Below are 26,915 nucleotides of genomic sequence, written 5' to 3' on the forward strand. Positions count from 1 at the left end.
TTCCAAAACAACAATATATTCTTTATTTCAAGCTAAACACTAAAGGTCCAGAACAATATAGTAACTTGTATACAAATATACTAACTTTTTGTAGTAACAGCTTGAAATGCATTGGCCTTGATGAAACTGAGCTCTCGTGCATATAGATTATAAGAGGATGGGTACAACAGGGTGGGTTTCTCATCGCTGTGAATTACAGCAATGAAAGTTCTTTATTATCAATGATTTCAGTGAACATTCAAGGGCCATCATTACATTTTAATTCTTAGGATCCAAACCGCGGTCTAATACTTATAGGTTGCATATATTTAGTCAGTGTTTTGTATTTATTTATCCATTTCATACATTTGCCAGATAGAGTCTATAGTTTTCTGGGCCAAACCTTAGACAGTAGACCACAAGACCATCATACGAGTGAGCTCCAACCCTCCTCTCCTAAAATAAAACTCCTCAATCATCTTGAACGTTTCATGAGGCAGATTTTTTTTTTTTTTTTTTTCCAACTCCATAATTACAATCCCTGTTAGGGCAGAGTAGTAGACCGGGACACAGCCAATCAGGAGAGCTGAGGCTAATTAAACACTGCAAAAGGATAATCACTACTTTACGCGTGCATCAGAGACCTCACCCATGTTTCATATCCCCTCTATCTGTACTGAACACACACCGTGAGGAAGGACAACATCTGCCTCCAGTACTGGACTTGTGGAACCACAAAACCACAGCCGGGCAGGACCTGGGACCACTCCCTACTAACAGAGGCATGAACATGGTCATTTACAACAATATGTAGCTCACTAGGAGCTTGTGTTTCTCTGTCAAGCTCCTCTGATGTGATGCCACAAGCTCGGCTGTACAAGTTCCTTGCTATAGCTCTGCTTTTACTCCATAATGAGAACACATACTCGGTTCTGTGAGAAAACTGCTACAAAATAATGCTACGATAAATGTTTGTGCAAAAAGGAACCCTCATGCATTCCATTTCCAAATATGTCGATTTAAAATGTCAAATCAATTCAAAAGAATATATTTGAGATAGAACTGTTCAATAAAAACTGACATTAACCTTTGAAAACCATTGACATTGATGGATGTGTCACGTTCCCTCTGTTCAAAAGAACATCAAATAGCTTTAAATACACTTAATTACATACAATATGTATCAAGATGGTGCTGCTCCTTGTTGGCTGTCCTTTATATATGTTTTAAGGGAAGACTACAGATGTGTTGACGGTTTGCTACATGACTGTTGACAACTCGGCTACACAGACATCCTCTGCTCTAAACTCTCGTCCTCCGTGTCACAAAATAAGTTTACATATCAAGAGCATAAATTATTGACGAGATTAGGGCCTTGTTGGCAAAAACATGCCTCACAAAAAGGTCAGGTGTGCTTTTAGAAAGTAGGACAGAACTTATGCTCTATTGGCAGTGTTAAATAGACACACGTTCCCCAAATTACATACGATCACATCTGCGTATATGAACAAAAATGACATGTCACCTTGACCCACGACTTTGGTGAAAACCCCATAAAGAATACAAACGTTTGTAATCCCTGACTAAGGTTTCCTTCTGTGCTTCATAGTGTGAGCTCGCTATCAGTAATGTTTTCTTTGGGAGTCAACACATTTCCCTACAAGGCATTGCTGAAGCCTTTCTCATGGCTATCGAGTCTGTAACCTCAAATTCTGCTATTACCTGGAGAACTGAGAGAGTTATATGCGTGACAGCGCAGATATTCAGGCTTCACTTTAGTGCACAAGAAAAAAAACATCACCAACACCAAAACATTGAGCAAAACGAAAAATGTTGATCATGGTCCACATACATGACAAGTCGATCCTATTTAAATGCAATTTTACAAAACAGATCACACTGAATACTGAATAAGAAAGAAAACAACTCAAATTACTGTACATAACACAACATAGTGTTTCAAATTACTCTGTACATATCAAGTCATGTGACTAGGAGCTACAGGGACAACCTTACTACACATCCTATCAACACTAACCCTCCAACGGCCATCAAGAGCGAGCGACCCAATTTCTGTCCATAAAAATTCAGTTCACTTCCACAACAAAAGGCATTTCTCATCTCCGTAGAGCCTAGGATGTGAGACTTGGGCTCCGTCTTGTTGTTTGACGTAAGGGGGACTAACGGCTAGGTCCGGTGGGGGTTAGGGCCGGGTGCATACACAGACACGTACATGCACCAAGCCCTGCAACAGTGACATCCAACTCTGACCCACTCCCTCCCCACATCTGTGAGCAGCTGGCCCCTCCCTGGCCCCGGCTTGGGGGCAGGGGTTCAGATCTTCTTGTTCCGGCGGCCCAGGTGGTAGTAGTAGGCCAGGGTGACCACCAGGAAGAGCAGGCGACTGAGGAGGAGGAGGATGGCAGCGTTGGGCAAAGAGCCTATCTCCACCAGGGTGATGGATGTCACTGTAACCACAGAAAAAAAAACATCGGAAAAAATTTGAAAAAAGAAAAAAGACAAATGATCTCACCTTTGATCCACTGCAGGGTGGTACATGCATACGTTTGTAGCTAATTGTGGTTCCATTCATAATTAAGGCATTGATGTTTAACTGTTTAACTGCAAAAAAAAAAACTGCTCACTACCAGAATTGAATGAAATGTGAGCTTTTAGACATTGACCACTAGAGGGCAGTGTTGGTGCATGCACTACCTGTAAGTGGAGAAGACTTTGTTATTCTCCTTAAACAACAGAGTGGCTAAAATCATCATAAAAACCAGGGGGTTTCCATTCAACGTTTTCCAAAGCGGCACTGCAATTTTGAAAGGCAGTCTTGACAGCCTTGAAGTCTCACCCCGTCTGAAACAACGTCAACTCACCTAGAAACTGGATGGCAAAGTAGCAGGCCTCGCTCAGTAGAGTCCACTGCATGATGACCTTCTCTGCAGTGTAGAGCCCGTTCCACAAGATGAGGGACAGACCTGGTGGAGCAGAGGTCAGAGGTCAGAGGGACATGTGACAGGCAGACAGGTGAAGGTCTTCTATTTATAGTCGCATTTTCAATCTTTCTCCGACACACAAAGCCGGCTCTCTGTAGAAATAACCGAGTTTGTAAACATCGTCATCTGGAATTGGAGACCAGTATCAGAACAGCCATCTAGTGTTGATCTGCAGTGACATTAGGGTTGTTTGGTTAAAGTAGCACAATGATAACAGAGAGGAATGGGCCCATTCTCCATATCCAGGGAGGATCCCCCCCCACACCCCCCAGTACACCAACACCCCCCCCCCCCACACACACACACACACCCCTAGTACCCCACACCCCTCAGTATCCTGATCTTTTCCACCCACACATCCGCACACTGACAGGAGAGGGGAATAGCAAACGGGAGAGAGGGAGGGGAGGAGGGTGGGGAAATCCTCCCAGGCTCACTTGTCACCCTGTCAACTCCTCCAACAGCATCATCCATGTCTCTCCACTCATCACTATTATACCCCAGTGCAAGTTTGTCCCGACTCTGGCATCCCCATTATTCTGCCCTTGCATGAACAATGTCGTGGTTTCAACCCGAAACGGATGACACGAAGCAAGACGGCACAGCCCTCTTCCCTCTCATCTCAAACTCAGAGAAGCAGGCTCGGTTTTTGTTGCATTGGCCAATGGCCATATCAAATAATAGCTCCCTTTGGGCATTTTGTGGCAGGAATAAGTAGGATGGAGAGGCAATAATCGCAAGCGGCTCTTGCGAGTATCTATTGTCTGACACTGATGGCAGAAAAATATCAATGGAATGTGTAATTAAATTAGAGTGGAGCATAGAGCATTATCATCAATAGAGATTGTCCTTTTCTCCCACTTGCAAGCCCTCATAAGCATGAGTGCGCACACATGCACGCACACGCACACGCACACACACACACACACACACACACACACACACACACACACACACACACACACACACACACACACACACACACACACACACACACACACACACACACACACACACACACACACACGGTTACCATGTGTGTTTGCTTTTCCACTGTCCTTCCTCCTATTCCTATCCTTGATTAAAATGTTTACAGCAAGTCAAGTGTAGTGTGTGTGTGTGTGTGTGTGTGTGTGTGTGTGTGTGTGTGTGCGACTCACTGAGCAGTGCGCCCCCATACAGGCGGATGGAGATGTTGGTAGTGGACAACTCCTCCTCAAACGTCACCTCGTACAGTTGGTTAGGGAAGACCAGAGCCTGTGAAGGGGGAGCAGCACCATGTTCACACAACAACAAACCTCTCTGTCCATCGCAATGTCTCCGCTGCTTCAAAACACACAGAGTGGACGCTGTCAGCACTGAGCACTAGAAGACAACCTCGTCCTGTCAGCCAGGCCTGCGATCTGGAAGCTCCCCACATGGACACGCACAGCAGACAATCCCTCAACTGTTCCTCCTCTGTGTTCTACAGAGACTTCAGGAGAGGATAGACGCTACTGTATTACACAGTCGGGAGGAACCTTTCTTAGAGGAACACTGCCTCCCTCACATCTTGAATGAGGCTTTTCTCTCTCTTTTATAGACGTTGTACAGTCCGACTCTGGGAGAGCTCCCAGAAACGTGGCGATGTGGTGGTGACATTGTGATTCTGTTGTACAGTCATGGCTAAAAATAGAAGAAAATGGCTGGACTGTCTTTACTCCACAGGATATCATGCATGCAGGCACCTCTGTAGTGCTTACCATCAGGGCCATGACTGTAAAGAGCACCGCAGAGAGGAGGATCCACACCCTGCAGCGAGAGAGAGAGAGAGAGAGAGAGAGAGAGAGAGAGAGAGAGAGAGAGAGAGAGAGAGAGACGGAGGGTTTGACAGAAAGGGAAGGAGGAAGAAAGAAAGAGAAGGATGTGGGGGATGGATAACGATGACAAATGATTCCTTCATCCGTATTCTATGGGAAAATCCTTGCTCCAGTTACAGTTTACAGAATAGACCAGTCTTCTCACCTCAGACCCAAAGGCTCTCGCAATGCAAACTTGATTTCATTCCCCAGCATCTGACTTATCTGAGAGAGAGAGAGAGAGAGAGAGAGAGAGAGAGAGAGAGAGAGAGAGAGAGAGAGAGAGAGAGAGAGAGAGAGAGAGAATGAGAGAATGAGAGAAAAGGAGACAGAAAGAGTAGGACAGTTAGTTCTCCAAGGCAAAATGAGATAGAGTTACAAGGTTTAGATTACAACAGTGTCATAAAAACAGACAGACAGTCTCAATCATTCATGACACCTTATGATCAGTCCATATTAACAGACACGGCCCATGGCCTTTCTCTCTCTCGCTTGCGCTTTCTCTCGCTCTGGTGGCCAAAGAGGAATGATTAAGACGCTTTCTAATTAGGAGCCTTTCATGTGCTCGTCTTAATCACCCCGCACAGATGGAGAAAAAGCAGACCCCCCCATCTGCCACCCCACCACACCAGTACCACCAGTGACGGAAAGATTAATAAAGTATATTTAGCAGAACATTTCACTTAGGCTAAATGAGCTTTAATCACAGCACCCCACAACACACACTGATCAGTGCTACAGAGAAAGAACAGGCCTTTAGGGGTTAAGTGGGAGAGAGCACTCCTGGATACCTCTGCCCGATCTGACAGTGAAAGCAATGACTGTTGAGCTGTTTATATTCAGTTTTATTTATCCAACTTATATCAACATTATTTATTTATTAGCTTGGTCTTGGAGACACATTTAGTGCATGTGGTCTTTATCGTCAAGTGGTGCATGACCTGTACAAGACCTGGTCTAGAGGAATGCTATATGCCTGGCAATTTCCTGTGCCTTCTCCACGGTACACTGACATATTCACATGACCTTCTCTGTGTGCGTGTGTGTGCGTGTCAACATCCCCATACGAGCTCTCCTCTCCTCCCTCAGAGACTGAAACGATCTGGCCAAATGGATCTGCAAGGGCAGCGTCACCAAGCCCAGGAGTGGTGATGAGAGTCAAACACCATCTCCAAGCTGGTGAAGGACAAACTGAAATAGCGCTCGACCCCGGGGCATCGGGGCAAGTTCAACACATTTGAACGTAGCTCCCCTGTTATTCTCCTTTCACTGTGAAAATGAAGAGAAGACTTCTGTGCTCCCCACGCTCTGATTTGATCACATGACTGAGATAGTTGAATGATGTCATTGTAGATGACAGGCTCCCTCGGGCTTCCTCCAAAGCAGTGGCAGTTGAGGCAGCAAAGCAACCAATGACAAAGCTCAATTCACGTTGCGATCAAATCATCGATGAATTGAGAAAGCCTTCTCGTCATTGGTGAAATCTAACTGTATTGTTAGATAGTGAGAAGATTACTGGGAGTCTGCATGCTGTCGGCCAGCTAGGGTACATGGGATAGATCTGGGCTTCTGTTCTCGGAGCTTCAGCTATGCGCCATTTGATTTGGGCTGCTGGACAAAGCAGATTTATTGTCGCCAAGACAGCAGGAAGACATCAAACAAACGTACAAGCACAGACCCACAAATAGGAATTATGGAAAAACGGAACATGTTTGTTTCGGAGTAGAGAACACAAAAAGGAAAGAGAACGTGGGAGCTCAGTTTGGTGGATTTGATTTGTATGCTGCTCTCTCCATTAGATATCTCAGCATCCAATATCTATGTTATTGGCCCTGCCAACCATGCAGCACAATCATATGAATATAGGCCCTCTAAAAAGAAATGCATCTCCCTCAGAGATATCAAAGCCTTTGGAGCAAAAATAATACATTGGCAGATTCCTTTCTTTGCCCCTGGCAGAGGAGCAAAGTCACAGTTGTTTAGAAAGTGTTTTTTCTGCTGGAGAAGCCTGTGAAATGTCATGGTGAATGTAGAGTGGAAATGATTCCATATCGATGTCAGGATTCCCCCAACGTCCAACACCACTGCCATTAAGCAATTTGTAAATAATTGATCCTTTATAGTATAAAGTTATACTATATGGAATTCATTCATCTGATTCCATTCCAATGAAAGGAATGAGCTCAGAATGAGAGAGAAAAAACAAGGGATTGACATCATCCTCCTCTGTCCTCAGTCGACCTCTACACCAACAAGTTCATTCTAATCTCATCTCCAGCCCTCTCTGAAAGACATTCTCCTAGGGGCTTCTCATCTAGACTTCTCATCGAGATTGAAATATCAATCTCAGGCAGACAGAACGCAAACCTGATTCCCCCATGAGCCACTGCTCGTGTGGTGAGCATGGTGGAGGGATAAGGTCAAGATGGAGCCTCTGTTTGCAGAAAGTAATGACATTAACCTTTAGCTTGAGCGACCTGGGTTGGCTAGAGGCTTGAGCCATCAGAGAAGTGGTCTTCCAGACGGCCTCCGCCCGCCCTCCAGCTCTCTGTCGTCATGGCGGCGCCGGGTGCAACACCTAACAGGTGCTCGCACAACTCACAGCTGCCTGATGACTCACTGTGAGTCATGGGGCCTCACACACACACGCGCCAATGTGCGCGCACACACACGCAAAGGAATAAGCATGAAGGGAGGGTCTGTGGGGTCTGTGTTTTCACTGTTCAAATTTGATTAGAACCTGCTTGCAAAGTCCATTTTAACTCCCTAACACCCTAGTCTGCAGTCAGATAGCAGGCCTCATACGAGCCAGTGTAGTCACACGAGGCTACTGCAGGGACTTTTGCTTCCTTGAATTCTCTTCTGCATCAATCACCATCTAGCCACTACCAGCTGTGATCATGTGACCTGGTGAATAATGCTCAGCAATGTGTCTGAGGTGGGGGTTCTTTTTTCTTCTTCACAGGAACAGTTCAGTGTCTGAGTAAAGGGGGGGGGGGGGGGCTCGATGAGAGGTGTTCAACAGGAAGCATGAGAAATGTTCAACAGGAAGCAGGGCTCTACCGTGAGACCAGGCTGGCAGGGAGGGAAGTGAGGGAGGGAGGGATGGAAGAGAGGGAGGGAAGAATGGAAGAGAGGGAGGGGAGAAACAGGAAAGAGCGAGAAACACACAATGGGGTCGTGAGGAGCGACGTTACCGGAGCCTCCTCGTCGTCATTCAGCCGCTCGTGCCCGCAGACAAAGGGAAGCATCCAGGGAAGTGTGGTGTTGTCAGAAATATTAATCTATCAAGCATTGCACAGTCAGTCGGTGAACAACGCAGATAAGGCCAGACATCTTTTATGGCCTCTCCAGTAAGAGAGAGTGGTCAGCCCAGGTCACCTTGTTGAACAGGTGTAAAGAATGATCCCTCTGTAAGCACAGAGCACCTCCTCCCAGCTCTGGTTTCTGTCAGCCTGTGATAATACGAGATCTACTGACTGGCACGATCATCAGCCTTAATGATGTGTTCATTGAGCGGACTTGACTCAAAGTGAGCCAAGTCCAAATTAACATATGGTTGGAAGTATTTGGGAGATGGGTTTGAACACACCACCTCTCCAGTCAAAACCACAGAGCTACACTCCCATCTAAATCATTCCGACAGATGCCTGAAAGATCCATCGTTGGTGCATCTCTGCACCTGAATGCTAATGCAGTGTTAGACTCAAGCAAAGTGGTGGGGCAAGCTAATGGCCGTATTAAGACACGCTCTGCTTCTCGTCCAATGGCTGGAGCCCGCGTGACTCCACTCTCAGTGATGGGTTGGTTGATGAGCAAGCCACATGGGGTGGAAGGGCTCCAGGGAGCCAGGGCACGCGTCTGGCCACATGTGGCCTGTGTCGTGGGGAGGGATGGGGGACCACAGGAAGGTCTGCCTTCCCCGCCCCTCCCCTCCCGAGGGAACATCAGGATGTTGTTCCTTTTCTCTGACTGTGGACAGGCAGGAAGGAGGCAGGAAGTGGACAGGCGGACAACTTCCCTACTTTGTTGACATGGAAGATTGGGATCCCGTAAAAGTTTCCCTTTCCGAACAACTCCTGTTCCCTCTCTCTCTCCTCTCTTTATATCTCCTCATCACACACGTGTGGGGAAACAACAAAAACACTTTTATGGAACGCAACAAAAACACTAGGTTACGAAAATACTAAGTTATTCTATTCCAGAACATGTTTTTTTCTGAAAAGATAATGCTGCCAGAGAAACATGTTTGTTGCATAATGCATCCCTGGAAATAGAATTAAACTCAGAAACTGGGTCAAAACCACTGAACTGGTATACTACAAACAATGAGAAATACCATGCATTTCACATACATTAGCACAAAGTACGACTGAGTGAGTGAATACATGCATTATTTCACCACTTTGGACAAAAGGACTCATCCCAAGGGTCTTACATCTGCCAAGTGACTGTTTGTACATTTTACATTTAGTCATTTAGCAGACGCTCTTATCCAGAGCGACTTACAGTAAGTACAGGGACATTCCCCCCTCGATGCAAGTAGGGTGAAGTGCCTTGCCCAAGGATACGTCATTTTGCATCGCCGGGAATCGATCCAACAACCTTCTAATTAATAGCCCGACTCCCTAACCGCTCAGCCATCTGACCTCATACAGACTGTATCTGTATCTGAATCTCCAAGCTGTGCCTCCGAGAGCTTAGCCTCCGAGTCAGAGAGCAAACTGTTGGATCAAGCTGACAGATGTCTGGAGCTGCTGCCTTCCTGTTACAACATTAAGAGAGAAAATAAACTGTGGGGAAGGCTGAGGGAATGATGGAGGAAATCCATCCCTCCCTCCCTAATATCTTAGATAAGATGACTCCACTCTTCAAGTGCGGTCTACTTCATTGTGACGCACGATAAAGGCTGTTCCGTTTCTAATGAACGTGCGATGAGCTGGAGATAAAACAAAATGTGTGTCACTGTCCGAACACATACATGCAGGTGTGGGTCTGCTGAACGTCCAAGGAGTCCATGTCAGACTCAAGTATGCCTGTGTGCAGAGTAGGAGTGTGTAGGGTGCTGTGTGCGGCAGGTTGGCGGAGCAGGAGAGACGCAGGGAGCAGGAGAGACGCAGGGAGCAGGAGAGACGCGGGGAGCAGGAGAGACGCAGGGAGCATGGCCTCCTAGGAGCAGTTTCACAGCGGAGCTGCTCTTTGTGATAAGGAGATTCATGGTTGAGGGTGTCAGCACCAGAGCTCGCTGAGAATAATAGGGCAATTAACAGCCAATACTGATTGTCAGGGGAATCAGCCTGCTAATTAATGATGCCATTGTAGAGCTCAGGTCTAGTTATCACAGCATGGTGTCCATCGGAAGGTTTGACACATTACAGATACTGTAGTGCCAGAGTGAAAACTTTGGATGGATCGTTTAATCAGGATACATCAACAAAAAGAAAGAAGGAGGAAAGGAAAGGAGGGAGGGAGAGCGAGGAAGGGAGAGAGAGGGAGGGAGAGAGGGAAGGAGGAGAGTTAGGGTAGACAGTTAGGGAAGGAGAGAGGGAGGAGAGAGAGGGAGGACAGAGAGCGAGGGGAAAGAGGAAAGAGAGAGCTGCTGACCTTTGATCTGTGCACCTCTCCGTCATCATCCTCTCCGCCCACGCCCAGGATCTTGCGGGTCTTGAGCCGGCTCACCAGGTCCGTCTGACTGTGCTTCTTCATCAGAGGAGGGTGGGGTTTACAAGACATGGTCTGAAATCCTGGAAGAAGGAAGGGGGGTTGTCAGAGAGCTACCATGGAAACCTTTGATCAGTGCAAACCGCAGTGAAGTGGAGCTGACAAATATTTCCTTCTGCACAGCGAACAGACACGCAAGATAGTAATTATTTTCGGCCCTGTAAAATACTTCAAATTTAAAAAGGCCAATGTTGGTCAAGTGCATTATGCGTCCTGTGTTTAAAGAGATTTAGGGTGCTGATCCAGGTCAAGCTGACTAATGAGATGGCCCTCTCCTGTCCTGGAGACAGAGAACCTAGACTGCTGACTGGCTAACAGTGACAGATGCCTACTCATATCTCCTACGTATGATGTGCGCACACAGAAACACACACACGCACACACACCTAGATACACACACTGCAACACACATACACACCCTGGGCAGACTGGTGTAAGGAGAGCTGTCCTCTCCCGCTGGAGACAGTGGGGCTAACAAATCGATCAGGTTCCACCATCAGCAGATTTGGTTACAGTGCCCTAAATGCAGTCTCCAGGTGTGAGAGCTCAACAAGCCACGAGGGGTGCCCACAGTCTGTCCGGCGTCCGCATTTCAGACACTGACACCTGCACCACTCCTTTCAGCTGACACTGCCCACTCCATTAGATTGAATCAGCGTTGTGCTTCTCCATATAGCTGTATTGACACCGGACTGTACCGTGTTGGACACAAAGTGTCCGTTCATGGTTTGTGTTTTATTCATAGGCTGTAAAAAGGAAACCTGGACTCCTCGCTGCTTCTAAGGTGACAGCACAGATGTGAGGCAGGTGGGAACAGACGTCCGAGGGTTGGATTGACATCAGATACACAACACAGGTCACTGGGTCTGAAGGGAAAGTGACTCAGATCACCACTCAACCCTGAATGGCCTAGAACACAGCACCTACACACAATTTCACTAGTTCCGGCACTTGGACAACGTCTTGTGGACTATGAATGCCAGGGATCGTGATTGTTGCAAATGGTAATGAGTCCTGCATAGAGTCCTAACCCTAACCAAAAACGGATAACATTTGAAGGTCAAAAAACTAAACGATGAACAATTTCACAACAAGATTCAAAATGAATGGTTCTCAGTGATATGAGGGAAAAAAAAAAAATCACAAGCAATTTTAAGAGATGCAGGACAAAAAGGCAACAGGCAAGGCATTGTGGGTAAGAACAAGGTGCCTCATGTCTTCTTGAAGAGAGAGTATCAACCCAGTGAGAAGAACAAAGTCACCATTAATGAAGGTCAACAGAGAAAAAGAAACATGTTAGACCGGAAAAAACATGCTTATTATTGTCTCATATACCAAAAGGCTAGGCTGGGCTCTATAAAAAGAGAGAGAGTGTGTGTGTGTGTGTGTGTGTGTGTGTGAGAGAGAGAGTCTGTGAGAGAGGAGAAAGAGATAATTGAAAAGGTTGTTATCTACCTGTGTTGGGCTAACTTATGTGCGCCGATTTAGTGAGACAAGATCTGGGTGTTTCCTGGTGCTGGTCTTGACACAGTCAAACGATAAAAACACAAAAGACAGGAGCTGGTGAAACTAGTTTAAAAACTAGGCAGGAACTACCTCACTGAACCAGTCACATTCCAGCCTATATGTGTACATGAAACACAGGCTCCTACACATTCCTCAGTAAATAGGCTAGGGCCGGCATACATTGCGTCGGCATAGGTCACATACCATGTGACTTCATCTCTCAAAAAGCCCTTGACCAATGAGGTTTACCTACACGGGTGATGGCACCAGCAGACGAGCAAAAAGCACCACAGAAGAAGAACAGAGCGTCCAGAGAAAGAGCGCTGGGATTTCCAGCCGCTGATCGGATTCCTTACTTCAGAAGAATCCAATCTGTTGCACTGCATTATTGAAGATCCTCCTCAAACATCCTGCCTCATCCACAGATACACAATGTCCTCCTGCTGTCTGCACAAGGGATGTTTACGGCCAGACCTACAGTAATAAATTAGTCTCAGGAACAGCCCTCATACCCAGAACAAAAAGTACAGGAAGCCAATCATCTATGGCCCCTTTCATCTGAAGGACTATTAGGCTTGTATCAGAGGAGCAGGAGTATCTGCACATTGACCGAAGGCACTAAAAGCTCATATGTCTGAAGCCACACTCCAGTAATGGCATTCTGAGCCATTATCCGAGTCCCACAGAATGCCAGGTTGGATTTGGTCTGCACAGGTGACTGGTGCCAACCCCATGACCTCCAGTGAAAGAGCACCAAAAGACGCCTGCCTCCTCGCTCGTGTCAAACATCTATACGTTCTGGCCCCACTGGCCTTACTTTGCACCCCTTCGATAATTTCCCTGCATCTCAAGTCAGCCCTCCTGACTCGCCTGTGTAATGCTGATGCAGTTACCTAGCAACGGCCAATGGTGTGCCTCCTCTCTATCATTGAAACCAGCTTTAACGAAGAGGTATTTTTTCAGGGGGGCCTTGCTGTACTCCTTGCCATCAGAAGTGCAACAACGGCCGTCCGAACATGTCGATCTCTGACGACGCAGAGGGGTTTGAGACTGCACAACTCTCCTCACAGCTGATGGGGGATTCTAGATTGAACTCTGCGGGTGGGTCTAAGAGGGAGTTGAGGAGCAGAGTTAGAATGAAGAACTAAAACATGGCATTATAACAGCGACATTCTCTTAAGGCACTGAGTTCCCTTTTCCTTCAGCAGAGAGGGGGAATGTTTGTTCCAGCAGCTGAACTTGCATAACACCCGCCAGGCCCAACAGATCCAGTTAGGCTGAGCAGGACGAGGGCCGACTGTTTCTTATTGAACGATGAATTCATTATTTTTAATGATTTCAAATGACGCAAGAGTATCAACATAGAAGTTGGGTGAGCGAAAAAAAAAGCAATTGGACCCCAAGTGCCACAAAGCACAAGTTTGATGTTAATTATCCCTGTGGAAGCACACAAGACTGCTACTAGAGCTGTTGCCGTAAGAGAGCGAATTACAGATGCTCTCCTATTCACCTCTCTCCTTACGTGACTGAACGGAGACAGTCTCCCCTATTTCACTCCTGCAGAAGACATTCCATCAGTCTGAGCACGGGTCTGTTCTTAGAATAAATGGACTGCAATCCTATAATCTAATGATGGCACCATTATCATATTTCCATTTAAACTAAAGCATAGAGAAGTCATAAAACAAAATCTCCCGGTCTATCTCCAATAAAACCTAACCACATCAATCGATCTGAGACCCAATCCAAGGCATATCTTATCTCCACTGGCTCTAAGTAATGTTGAAAACCTTTTCGAGATTCCACCCGGTTGCTGAAATACAGCCTTTTCACAGTGATTGAGGGAGGACTGCTTTCTCTCTGGTTCTAGGGCTTGCATGCTGATGACAACAACAGAGTCATCGGGCTAAAGCTGAAATTCATCTATGGATTTGGACGAGAGACAATGTCCCCCCCCCCCCACCCCCGCACATCCTAGATCATTAAATGTGTCTTGGTGGAGAGTCGATGCATTTCCGTCCCAGAGGTCCAGATAAACAATCAGAATATGAATATGAATTAAGGAACTGGGGAGAAGGGGGAGACCTCACCTCGAGAAGGAGGATGAAGCTCAATGATTGAACGGCAACACTGATAACGCTGGTGTCAATATGAAGAAGAACTCAAAGGAAACAACAGCCTTTCTTCTAATCCCTGTGTCAGGTGAAATTAAGCTCTGGCTTTGTTACCGGGTAAACAAAGGAAGATGGAAGACTTGGATGAAACTGCAACAAGACAGACTGGATGTTCGAGGGGGTCTTAAAACATCGTCGTCCTCAGGAGGCGTCAGTACCCACAATTCCCTGACGACGGCCTACTTCTTTCACCAGCAAAGTTCTAGTTCTGCGGCGGGATTAAAGAACAAGTGCAGCACTCGCACTGAGCATGTGTGGAGGTGTACATCAGACCACCGTGTCTGCGGCCGGCTCTCCAGGAGCCTTTTATGCATTGCCACAGGCATCAGGCCTCTCACAGTGACAGAGCTGTTCACCAGCCTGATGTTCAAGGTCAAACAGGTACTGGCTGACACGATCCGCAGGTGCCTAGAGGAGGTGTGCTGGTTTCTTTGAGGGAGGAGGTGCTGACAACAAGAAGCCTCCACTCCTGTGCTCTGCTGGAATAACAGAAGGCAGAAGGGGATGCCAGACGTCTTAACGACATTAACGACATGGGCAGCGTGGTGCGCCAGCCGCCAGAGTGAGCCAGCCTGCCCAAAAGGCTTGGCTGAGAGGAGAAAAAAAAATGGCGTTGGAAAGTTGTACAAATCTCAGCAGTGGGGAGTGTCGGCAGTAGCGGCGCCCCTGATTCCAATCAGAGGTGATAAATTGATACTCCGTGGTGAGCCACAGGAAGCACAGTAGATCCCTTTTCATTTACGGCCTGTTTGTGTGAATGAACCTTTAATCACCATCCACGTCCCTGGATCTCTCCCTCTGTTCCTGTCTCTCCATCCTTCTTGCCCTCTCTTCCCCCCCCCCGTGTCTCTTTCCACTGACGCAGTGGAAACAGGCTGGCGTTGGGGAAAGGGCAGAGAAAACAGAGGTGCGAGGCTGCACATGGGACAAGCTGCTTTTGACAGACTCCAGTAAACAAGAGTTTGGAGTGCTCTGGCGAGTGTTGCGGGCTTCCACATCCAGTCATTTACCAACATAATTTCAAGGGCTGTCAGATGGGCTTAGGGAGAGTGACGGGTGTGTGTGTGTGTGCGTTTGTGTGTGTGTGTGGAGAACACAGCTGGGTCTCCTTGATCCCCTGAGAGACAGGAACCTCCCCTCCCTTCTTCCTTCCCTCCTTCTCTCCAGCTTCCCATCTTGTACCTGCTCTCCCCTCCATCTCTCTCTTCCCCCCCATCCCATCTCCCCCACCCCCTCCATCCCACCTCCCCCCCATCCCCCATTTCAGCTAGGTTATATAGATTATACCCAGCTGTCACTGTCTCTATCACACTAGTTGTGATGGGGTCTGCCCCTGCTCTGAAGGGGGGCAGCTAAGGAGCTAAGTCACCGCTGTGTGGCTGTTATGCCCCTTGGGCATGCTAGCAGTGGTGTGCCATTAGTGGCATGCTATCAGTGCCCTGCTTTTAGTAGCCTTCTTTAGATATGAAGCATGCTAGCAGTGGCATGCAAGCAGTGGCGTGTGATTAGCAGCGTGCTAGCAGTGATGTGCTGTTGATAGTGGTGTGTTATTAAAGTAGCGTGCTAGCATTTGCACACTCTTAGCAGCATGCTAGCAGTGGGGTGCTAATAGTGGCATCCTGCTGTTGGTAGCGTGCTAGGATTGGGAGTAGAGTTGTGTGCGCAGGAGCTGCAGGGGCAGACTTGAGGTAAAGCAGAGCTGACACTCACTGCTGGGAGGTGAATCATCTCACCAGAGGAAAACACCGGCAGCTCCTGGGGCTGAACCAGCACTCAACCGCTAAGAGCAGACGAGAGGCCACCTTTTACAGATACCTAAACAATAGCAACGGCTTGAGGCGGCATTGAGCTTCTACAGAGCACAACATCTCCCTCTCTACGGGGGAACTAATGCCAGACTCAGAGCAAGTTTTAAACAGGCGCAAATGGACTGTGCTTATTTTAAGTGCTGCTTGGACCATTTGTCAATGTGGCTCACGGTAAATACACCATCTAATCGAATAACCCTCATGTAGTTCAGTGAATTTATGAGACTAGGAGGGCGATACCGGAAGGAAAAGAAAAATAACATGTTTCCAGTTACGAAGATTCAGCATGGCCACAAATTGTACGCCCCTCATGTACAACTATCTCTCTTCATCTCGCTCACCTTCAGCTTCCTCCTATTCCTAAATGAATGCTGAGAAGAAGCAAACATGGCGACGTCCAACAGCTTCCAGAACACACACACACACAGTGCCGCTGCATAGCAACTCATCGTGGTGAATGAAGTGGAGTCACAGGTTGCTGGAAATGCCAGATGTTAACTGCTTGTTGCCAAGGAACACAGTTGGCAGAGGCTAATTCATGGACCTTCTAATGCTGGCTTAATGAGTTTTCAGATAACAGACTCACTTTCTAAACCTTGTTTGCTCCCAATCCACAACGTGCTGTGGTGCAAGTCTCGCTGTATAGTATGCTACAGGTCTATTGAGTGGATCCTGAGTGGATCCTATATGTGCTAAAGTACTGCAAGTAACCCTATATCTATGTTGAAGCACCATTCATGCACCACTGGCTGTAACTCTAAACAGTGACTGAGCCCTTTGGACCACTGAGGAGCTCTCTACAGCGTTCCCTGAGTGCTCCCCTCCACTCCACTCCTAATCAAACCAGGCAGTATTTCACTCATTATACTGCTAGCAATATGTGCCACATTGTAAACACTAGCACACGGGAAGGCAAACACATGCAGTCTGTTTTCCAGATATGATGCTGTCTTCTTGCACGGGGCAACAAAGAAAAAACCCAGAGAAAAATCCATCCCAATACACCCACACACAAATCAATTATACTCACACACGCAATACAAGACACTGCAAGCCCCTAATGGTTGTTTAAAAATGATTATCCAGAGACCGCGAGCGACAGAGGGAGAGAGGGGGTGAGGTCACACTGCTGTAACTTAATGCATTTCTCAGAAGAAGCTCGGGGAAATCATAGGCTTGCGTAGGGTAAATAACATGCTGTATCAAAGCACTTATTAACAGTAATAAAAATGTGGCAGGCTCCCAAGCAGGAGCCAGCAGAGAACAGCACCTTAAAAATCAACTCTTATGTTCCCGTACTTCCATATTTAAAGGCTTCTTCTTGTTTTGATGATAGGCAGGTAGACAAGTTGGAGCCACTGTGGAGACTCTGCCAGTCCGTTTCTTCCATGTGAGTGAGTGACTGGGCAGGTCAGGCAAGGTAACCTGTACTCTACCAGGTAAGGGTAGAGTACAGGTTAGGAGCTACAGCTTCTTGAGGAAACCACAGCACATGGTCTGGAGAACCCCAGGTTCTTCTGAGGTCCCAGAAGCGTGAACGGCATCAAAAGCATCTTGTTTCTACACCGCAACTTGCTAATCCTGTTAAGATGTTTCATGCTCAATTGGCAAAAAAAAAAAGTGTGCAAGAAATCGTAACCATGTTACACAACCATTGAATGAATCCAGGTCCTAGTATTTCAAGTCCTTGTCAATAAAGTTTTGGCCTTTTAGATAATGTGTGTACTGTGTGTATGTGTCTACAGTATATGCATGTATGTGTATATGTCAATCAGTGTTACAACGACCCCATCGACAACCTGGGCCCTCCTACACAACATCCCTACTGTTCACTCATGTTCTACCTGGTTGCTAGGCAACCTGGCCGATGACGGACATCGTTCGATTGAGGGCTTGTGTCATGGAGTGCATCTTCATGAACAGGATAAATTGTCTTATAAAAGTCAGGCACAGAAACTAAACAATGATGTCTGCCTTCCCTGTTTGCTTCTCTGTTATGCTCAAATCCCAAATGATCTGCCTCTACAATCCAAACAATTGAGATATACATGTCTACGGGACCTGCTTGCTATTACCTGTAGTCATTGCACCAAGGACTGGACCATCTCTCCTTAATCTGGTCATGAAACAAGGATGTAAGTCTCTATGGTAATTTAATAATTCCTAACATCAGCTGAACTCACACTGCTGGCGTGGCCCCAGGGGTGAAGAGAACATTCCAGGCTTAAATCTTTTTTCGATCCTCTATTTTTTTTCTCAAGAATGCAAATCAACATGGAGAAAGGGGCAGGGTATGTAATTAGCATAGCATGTAGGCCTTACGCTCAATAGCACAGCCCCCCTCGGAGTATAATACCAAATGCTGAATACATGATACGCACACACACCACAGAGCTCAGCCAAGCTGCCGCTAATGTGAGCAACACAAAACTTGTGTGGTGAGAAACCCATTACGAGAGCAATAAAATCAGTATTTTATTGCCCACTGCTGTTCTTACAGCTATTTACGGTTTGGCATGTGAGCAGTCTCTCACTCTTCCCAGTTCAATTATTTTACTTTTTTTTATTTATTTTTTTACCATTCTTTTACCTCAGATACCTTCCAACTGACTGCATCTCTCTTTAGACTCTTTTCTTTCTTGGTTTGGAGTGGTTGCCGTGGGGACACCTTCGACTGTCGTTGCTCCTTCCGCACCAAAGCAGTGGTTGAGCCGTTGATTAGGCTAAATGGTTTCCTTTCCATTATCAGGCAGAGCGTGTATAGTCTACCACACACACAGGGGCAGTTCTACACGGGGGCCTACAGGGGCCAGTGCCCCTGTAAAAATATCCCTGTTCTCCCCTGTGGCATGTATAAAAAAAAATGTTACACGTTGGATTATCTTCTTTTTCTAGTAGTCATCATGAAACGAGGAAGGGACATTGCGGCCTTTTTTGCCCCAGTAAATAAACAAGTGAGAGAAACATATCAAGGTATTGAGAGAGCTGAGGAGCTGGAAGAGGGAGAGCCAGAGCCGTTTGTATGATTTTAATGTAAAGCAAAATTAAAGTATTTAATGTTTAAATATCATTTGTTTCCCTTTTTTAATGTGCCCCTCTGATTAAACACTGCCCCCCCTCCCCTTGGCCCCCCCCTGTAAAATGTGTTTGCTGCCACTGCACACACAAAAAGCACACGTGTCACACAAGCGCTTCTTTGTAGTTTTATATCGCTCTGGAAATCGGCTTGTTCGTCACTATGCGTTTTTCTGGTGAGGACAGCAAATGACAATAGTGAGAAGAGGACAGAGAAGCAATAGCAAGCACACTATGGGTAATGACGGAGATTACAGAACCTTGTTCTTTTGCGTGAATAAAGACTACATTAGACAATTACACCCGACACTCGCACAATGAAATAAATACCATTGTTGAGCATGTGTGTGGTTCGTTTTGTGCTTTCTGTTAATCATTCGACCGCTTGCGAATCCTTGCTAGACTACCAGAATAGCCGTGCTACTGAGATCAACTCTGTTAAAAGGATTTTACTTTGCTTTTCACATAAACTACAAACTTTTTCCTCAGTGTGTATGAATGTGTGTTGATCAGAGTGTGAGTCTGAATCAGCCCTTTGATCTGAGGGACCCGCTCCGCTTCACAGAGGCTCCGCTGCCTGACTAGGAAGCCTAAGACAACCGAGATAGCCTGGTGCCATGGTAGCAAAATCTCTTTCAATAGGCCACCAGCACAGTAGGAATAACAGGAAAAATACATATGTCGCCTAATTATCCCCCTCTCTTTCAGTGGGGAAAATAATGACTTGTTTGTCTTTGAGGCTAGGATTGATGGCTGTGGAGGTGGCTAAGAGTCCATTTGTCTGTGTATGCGTGTGTGTGTACTGTATGTTAGTGAGAAATAAAATCTGTGAGGCAAATTGTTCCAGTTTTCAAAGATCTGAGACCCCTAAACATCAAACATGGGAGAGTCCATTTGTTTGGGTATACGGGGGTAGTCTACTTGGACTAGGAACTCACATGGACATTTACCGTGGTATGTCTGTGAGCAAGGTGTCCTGCCATACTACCGTGAGTCTGGGGCATTGCCCTCCACAGGGGATTCCTGCTATTCAGGTTCTCACTGAACAATACTGCCTGCAGGGGACATGAGAGTTTACACAGAAACAAATGACAATCAACACACACACACACCTAGGTACAGACCCAATCATGAAGACATTGTCTGTCTTGCCATGAAGTGTCCCTGGAGTGGACATTGGATGCTCTCAGACAGATGAGACAGACCCACAAAAACACACAGATGAATCCACATTCTGATGGCTGCAATCACCCCTCAAAAAGCCATAACTCAAATCACATTCTAACTTAAGTACAGCACACAGAAGCCACACCTAACCATCTAGGGATTTGAATCTGCCATGAACATCCAAACAATTAAGACATAAAAGCAGTTCATGTCCGCTATCGACGGAAATGGACAAAGCATGGGAGTAATTGAGCAGCATTAACAGGCTTGTGGCAGGTGTTTTTATTAGGATATTTTCCTAAGCAGAAAACATGAGTCAATAACCAAGCTCTGAAACTTAGAGTAGCTTTTGGCAGCCAAGCATAATATTAACAAAGAGACATTTGTGAAGCATACCCAATATAAAAACGGCTCCATAGTTTTGGATTATTGAGAGGCGAATATCTACTGCTGATTCCTACAGAACTACCGCCAAGACTAGCAGGCAGTAAAACCAGCACAAGACGAAGAGAGATTTTCTCTGACAGTGCTGAGACCATCCACGCTGAATCCCAAGCAATTTGTACAGTTGTACAAACACCTGACATGCACAGAGTTAAACCAGAAGGTACATGTACACGCAAACACACTTGACACTGACAGATCTGGGTGGCAGGGTTGTCCTTGTCTGATTTAAGTGTCACCATGCAATCATTTAGGCTCAGCAGGTGGCCAGGTCATTTGGTGACATTTGCATACATTTGCATTCATCCCCACATATTTTCACAGCTGTCACTATTGGTTACTTTAAAGTGCTCGCATTGAACAACATTAATAACTTACTACTCTGAGATGCAAATCAAAACACGTCAATGAGGTCTGCCGATGTGCGTCAGCAACATGCATGTGCATTTACATAATGTCTACATTTAGTCATTTAGCAGACGCTCTTATCCAGAGCGACTTACAGTACATGTACAGGGACAAGTGCCTTGCCCAAGGACACAACATTATTTGGCACGGCCGGGAATCGAACCAACAACCTTCCGATTAAAAACCCGACTCCTTAACCGCTCAGCCAACTGACCTTCTTCTGTCTACATTCACAGGTGGCAAAATATGTTCCCTTAAGCATAAAAAATTTGACTTGTTAAAACCCAATGATGAATAGCGTCCTGTCTGTTGTTCGTCAAGATTTCAGCTCAGTGGGCAGGTTATGCCACATGCCAGGGCAAGGTAGCAATAGGTCAATCGTGAGTAGAACTTACACTGCACTGTGCCCAGGCGCCAGGAAATAAAGGGTGGTTTTGTGGACCAGGGGTCCCCAGTTCCTCCACTCACAGGAACAGGGCCATTGCTTTTAAAGCATCACATCCACATAATTACTCACCATGTAGATTACAGGAAGTGATTAAATTCTGCATTTTGGGACAGAACATGCCCAAATCTGGTCAAACCATTGAATGTGTCAGTGAATGTACAGTGTCGTGTTTATGTACTCATGTGTCTATGTACGCCACAGCATAGCCTTACCTCGTATCCAGGCATGAAAGGAGCAAAGCATGACAGACTTTGGCACAGAAAAAGTGCCATGGGTGAACATGGGGAAGATTTGGTATTCAGATTGCCATCTTTGCAAAAAAAATATCAACTAAACAGATTGCAAGGAGGGAGAATCTGCGTATTCTGCTTCAGTTAACACACCCCATACACACACACACACACACACAAAATGGAGCGAAAGAAAATGTATACATTTGAGTGATAAAACATGTTTTGTTTGTCTTTTTTTCAGACTTGAACCTCGAATATTAAAAGTACAAGTGCGCTTGTTTCAGTTTTTCTTTTATACCACCTCTACCTTTTAGGAAGTAATTAGAGCACCTCCATTTCAACAAATAATAAATAACCCCACAAGAGAGCCCTTTAACCAAAAACCATTAATAATAATACCCAACATCTAAGAAGAAGCTGTCCTTATGAACGATGATTGCTCTATGGTCGGCTCTGCGTCGACAGAGCAAAACTGAGGTCATCCAGGGGGATTTCCTTTGCTGTGTTAATGAAATTAGTGAGTGAGCAAATTAGAGAAAGTGACAGTGTGCCGGAACTGTGGTTGTGTACTACCGTGACAGCCACCACGGTGATATCTCTATGGTGACTGAAAGTTGACAGAGAGATAGAGTTGTCGTCTTGTGATCATCAGCAGACAAATAGTGCGGCAATACTATACTGGATTTATTCGTTTAACAAACTTCTAAGTCAAATTGTTAGGAGGCTATACAACACCACAACACTTTCAACTTTGAAATGTGCTTCAGACCCAACCCTACAGTCGGGGGACTGTCTAGCGTAGATTCATGTGTGAGCACCAAGACGTGAAAGGGTGCTTTGTCTAAAAGGCCAGAGGGAAATGTGACACCACGTCATAAAACACACACACACACACACACAGTCCAAAGGCACAGACTGATTCCAAGCAACTGCTCCTTTCACACTGTCAGGAAACAGTGAGTGGCCTGAAGGCCACACCAACACTGCCCCTCCCTGATTTCAGAGTCTGTAAATAAAAGATTCAATGACTGTGCCCTTTTACCATACATAGACGTGCCTTGTGTAGTGTTGTACCCTTTTGAAGGGACAGAAAAGGAGAAAGAGAGACCTTACAGAAGCCTGAAATGACATTGGGGTATATTGCATGCTTGGATTATGTTGTGGGATCCACGCCGAGCACCGAGTTCACGTTGTCTCACTTGTGAAACAATTACTCCAAATATGATCTGTGGATGACGTGTGTCAAAACATGTAATTAAGAGTTTGCCTTAAAGACGACACGTTAAAAGAAAAACAGCAAGGCTTTCTGAAGATCGAATAATAAATTTTGGTGATGGGCACCTGGATGGAGCGTCTAATGCCTCGTTTACACCAAACACGAAGCCAATTATTGGCGTGGTGAGATTTAATGTAAAGTCAATGCAAACACGCTCATTCGCATGAATAATTCGCTTTGCGTTTGGTATGAACACAGCATAAGAAGGATTGGGGGTTGGGGGGCTGCAGGGGGGGCACACTCGCTGTAAACTTCAGACTCTCGCAATCTTTCACAGCTATTGCTGTACTCCCGGGACAAATGTTTTTCCGTGTTCACTAGCGATCACAGTTGGGGGTAGCTGGTCCATCAGCACCATGGTACAAAAGCAATATCAGAGAATCACCGAGCGGCTTGCTTCCTCTAAATCTTGTTCATGCGATGTCCACAGACAGAGGCACATCTGCTGTAAGCATTCAGTATAGTCAGCGTCTCTATCAAGGCCCATGGCTACTCCAGCTAATACAACAGACAGGATATTAAGGACATTTGAGAGGAAGCCAAGAATAATGTCTTCCCCCCTTGATCCTGTCAATCCGGTTCTTGACCAAGAGAGTCAAGGTCTGTTCCCACTGTTAATAGGACAGTAACTTCAAGATAGGCCTGATATTATGGGTAAACTAGCATCAACTAGACTGATGTACGATATGAAACTTTTTTTGAAAGGATTCTCCTACAACAGCAAGCATTCAAATTTGTTTTATGTCATTCTCTAGCAGAGGAGATGGTTGGAAAATTCCAAGATTTGAATTAGCCTTAACCTGCAGGCTCGTTTGCCAGAGCCTAGCGTCAGCGAGGATGAAAAATGAATGACCTCCTTCCACATCCTCCACAGAGAGAATGCGGAATGTCAGAAAACAATGCCTGAAGAGAGAGAGGCTTATTGTGCTCACAGGAAACCAACCTCGCTCTACCACGGTTGTTTCAGACTCAAAGCCGCAGGCTAAGACAGGTCTTGAAGCAAGACGAGAAGTTGGCTTTTGTCCAGTCTTCATGCATCCCTAGACCATAGTACATGAATCCAAACCCAATGCTGTTATGTAATTCTACAATTACACCGCTCAAATCTTAGTGAAAATACAAATTAACATAACCGCAAAAGCAGGACATTTTACTTTGTTTTCAGTGTACTTTTCAGAAACAGGAGACTTTCTGCAGTGCCCGGTGAAAGTGAGTGAGCGAGTCGCAAAGGGGTTAAATCCAGAGAAGGGGGTCACCATCTGGTTGTCCCACGCAGCTTGCAGTGAGAGTGGTGGGGAGGGGAGGGGGTTGGAAATCACTAGCTTCACCAAGAGGAGCCAGCTTCTGGACCTCGACTAACTCTGCCACCTTTTCAGATTCCTGTCTCTATGTCGAGAAACGTCGAGCAGGTAGAGAACGCAATCAACGTTGGTCTTGTTAATCTTGCTCAACGAGGTGAGAGAGGAGCAGGAGAAGTACTGCCCTAACACGGACCCTGACGCTTCACGGACCCTGACGCTTCACGGACCCTGCGGCCCTGCTGTGACAAGAGCCAAGACCGCCACCCCTCTTCGTCCACCCCACGCACATCATCTCCATGGAAGCACAGAAAGAAGAACATATCATTTCTCTACCTCTCCTCCATCTCACCTCGATACTTCCTCTTCGTTCGCTAATTAGAGGCCCCTCCCCCCTCCCACAGTGCCCATGGTTCATGCTGACTCCTGATCAGTGCATGATTAGAGAAAAGTGTTGCTGTAATTATTATGTTTTAATTATAGAAAACACAAACGAAGAGGGCAAAACCATTTGCAGGGTTGCTTGCAGGAAAATTCAACACGTCGTCCCAAAGCTCTGTCTTCGACATAACATTTGTTTCAGACAAAAAGCAGCTAGAATGTTTTCAGCTGCCAAGTTGACCATTTAGCAAGTACCTTCTTCTGCCTTTGTTTACATGATGAAATACGGTCAAATATGGTCTTAGCTGAGAAAAATCCCTTTTGGCCCTTAATTCCTGGCAAACACACAGTACATGGACTATGGGCTGAAACTATCTGTGGAGAAAAGATTAAGGTGAGGGAATACACATATGTGCAATACAGACAGGCAAGATTCTTCAACAATCTCCTATGCCAAAAGTAGGCTACACTGAGTCCCCCAGAGGGATGAAGCCATGTTCACTGAAATGTCAACCGCACCGCATTAACACGCTTCTACAGACTGGGACAATGCATGGTCATGAGGTGACTCCCCCTACCCTTCAGGTGGGTTTTCTATGGTCTTCAAATGGACTGATGTCCCACTTGCATAAACAAACAAGCATTCAATTTAAAAACAATATACATTTCCACCACTGCTACACTTGGCCCACTACATGGCAGTTAAAACACAAAAAAATTGTTAGGACTCCTGAATACAGAAGTATTCAGGACGAACCACACATACCCTGTCACTGCCCTTCTCTCCATCTGCAGGAGGGATGATAACATGTCTAACTGGCACTGGACTATTTCCCCTGAAAAGGGCTCACTGCCCTGAGGCAGTGCAATGGAAAGTACTATAATTTATGTCCTCCGGCTACTTTTGCATAACAGTTGAGTTAGTGTTGGGAAAATAAAATATTAAATCCATATTTAATGTAGGCTATATATATATATATATATATATAGCCTACATACATACATACATAAAAAGAAGCAACGACAGTGTTATGTTCTTAATTCTACTTTGGTTAAATTAAGTTTTACATAAAAAAAATCAGCCAGTAGGAGGATGAAAAGAGGAAAAGGAAGGCGTAATTTTTACATCAAATGAATTACGGATTTAATCAGGCTTTAAGGACTGACATAAGCATTGTTTTGAAAGCGGTTTGACTGCTAGTGGAGTTCAAATCGAAGATTGACTTGAAAGAATACACAGCAGACCTAAAAAGAACTTTCTCCATGGCTGCATTGCAAAATGAAGACAACGTTTGCATGGCATGGCAATCTTCAAATGTTGTTGATACCAGTGCATCAATAAAAAAATATATTCATTGTCACGTTTCTACTTGTTTATGGTTCATGTTACGCATGAAGTGAATGTCTGATCAAAATAGTGGGTGAGCACATGTTGATTTTCTTATGAAACCACAAATAACTGTAGTAAAACGAACTGACCATTATTAATGACATGATTGAGAAATGTAAAAAAGATTTCACAAGAAATTGACCGCTTAAGCAACATGTCATTCTGAGTCTTGCTACAGTCAGACTTTATAGGCAGTATTTGATTCTTAACACATCAATTATAGCCTTGTTTGTTGTTGAAGTTATTTTGTTGATAATGTTTAATTATTCCACTGTTCGCCATAAATTCCGACACAGTAGGCTGGCTGTAGCAGCTGTTCAAAACATTTTTAAAGAGTAGGCAGTTGAACGCTAATTGTTGTTCTGAATATTCTGACATTTATAAGAAACAGAACGGAATCGTCTGCCTTAAGAGGCAGGGACATATTTATTTAGAGAAATACAATGAAACGCAAAGAACGATTGAACAGAATAAAATCCCACTAAAAAAGTATGTGGATACTTACAATATGCTACGGGAATGCGACAATCCAGATAGTTTTCTTTCACTCGTAGACAGTAACAAACGAGTGGGTAGACGCGAACATGCAATTCACAACGACACTCTCTTTAGGTTCTCAAACAGTCTTGAAATCGAGAGAATCCGACAGTTGTACGCACTTACCGTAATGTAAAGTGTGCACATGACAGCGAAGGTAAAACGAACTTCTACCGTAATATATCGAATGGTCGTAACCATCAAAACAATGCAAGGTTGGTTGTATTTTT

The 26,915-nt window shown here is 45.5% G+C and overlaps 1 protein-coding gene across 1 annotated transcript; it reads right to left on the reverse strand.

Moving 5' to 3' along the window:
* Positions 1–26,804, reverse strand: LOC146259075 (tumor protein p53-inducible protein 11-like). Its single transcript, XM_084672602.1, has 7 exons — positions 26,654–26,804; positions 10,424–10,563; positions 4,986–5,044; positions 4,724–4,772; positions 4,142–4,238; positions 2,862–2,963; positions 1–2,447 (listed from the first exon to the last, which is right to left on the reverse strand). The coding sequence occupies exons 2-7, from the start codon at positions 10,550–10,552 to the stop codon at positions 2,314–2,316; spliced, it is 570 nt and encodes a 189-aa protein (XP_084528728.1). The 5' UTR covers positions 10,553–10,563; positions 26,654–26,804; the 3' UTR covers positions 1–2,313.
* Positions 26,805–26,915: the final 111 nt, after the last annotated feature.

This window comes from Hypomesus nipponensis, chromosome 14 (assembly GCF_054491055.1).
Source record: "Hypomesus nipponensis isolate SF chromosome 14, ASM5449105v1, whole genome shotgun sequence".
In the NCBI taxonomy this organism is placed as follows: Eukaryota; Metazoa; Chordata; class Actinopteri; order Osmeriformes; family Osmeridae; genus Hypomesus; species Hypomesus nipponensis.

What these genes read in the sequence shown, in the direction of transcription:
- LOC146259075 (XM_084672602.1), bottom strand. Translation starts at nt 10,552, where the DNA reads ATGTCTTGTAAACCCCACCCTCCTCTGATGAAGAAGCACAGTCAGACG. An exon ending in CGAGAGCCTTTGGGTCTGAG is followed by an intron (nt 4,773 to 4,985) that starts GTGAGAAGACTG and finishes CTCTCGCTGCAG; the next exon opens with GGTGTGGATCCTCCTCTCTG. An exon ending in CTTTGCCATCCAGTTTCTAG is followed by an intron (nt 2,448 to 2,861) that starts GTGAGTTGACGT and finishes CTGTGGTTACAG; the next exon opens with TGACATCCATCACCCTGGTG.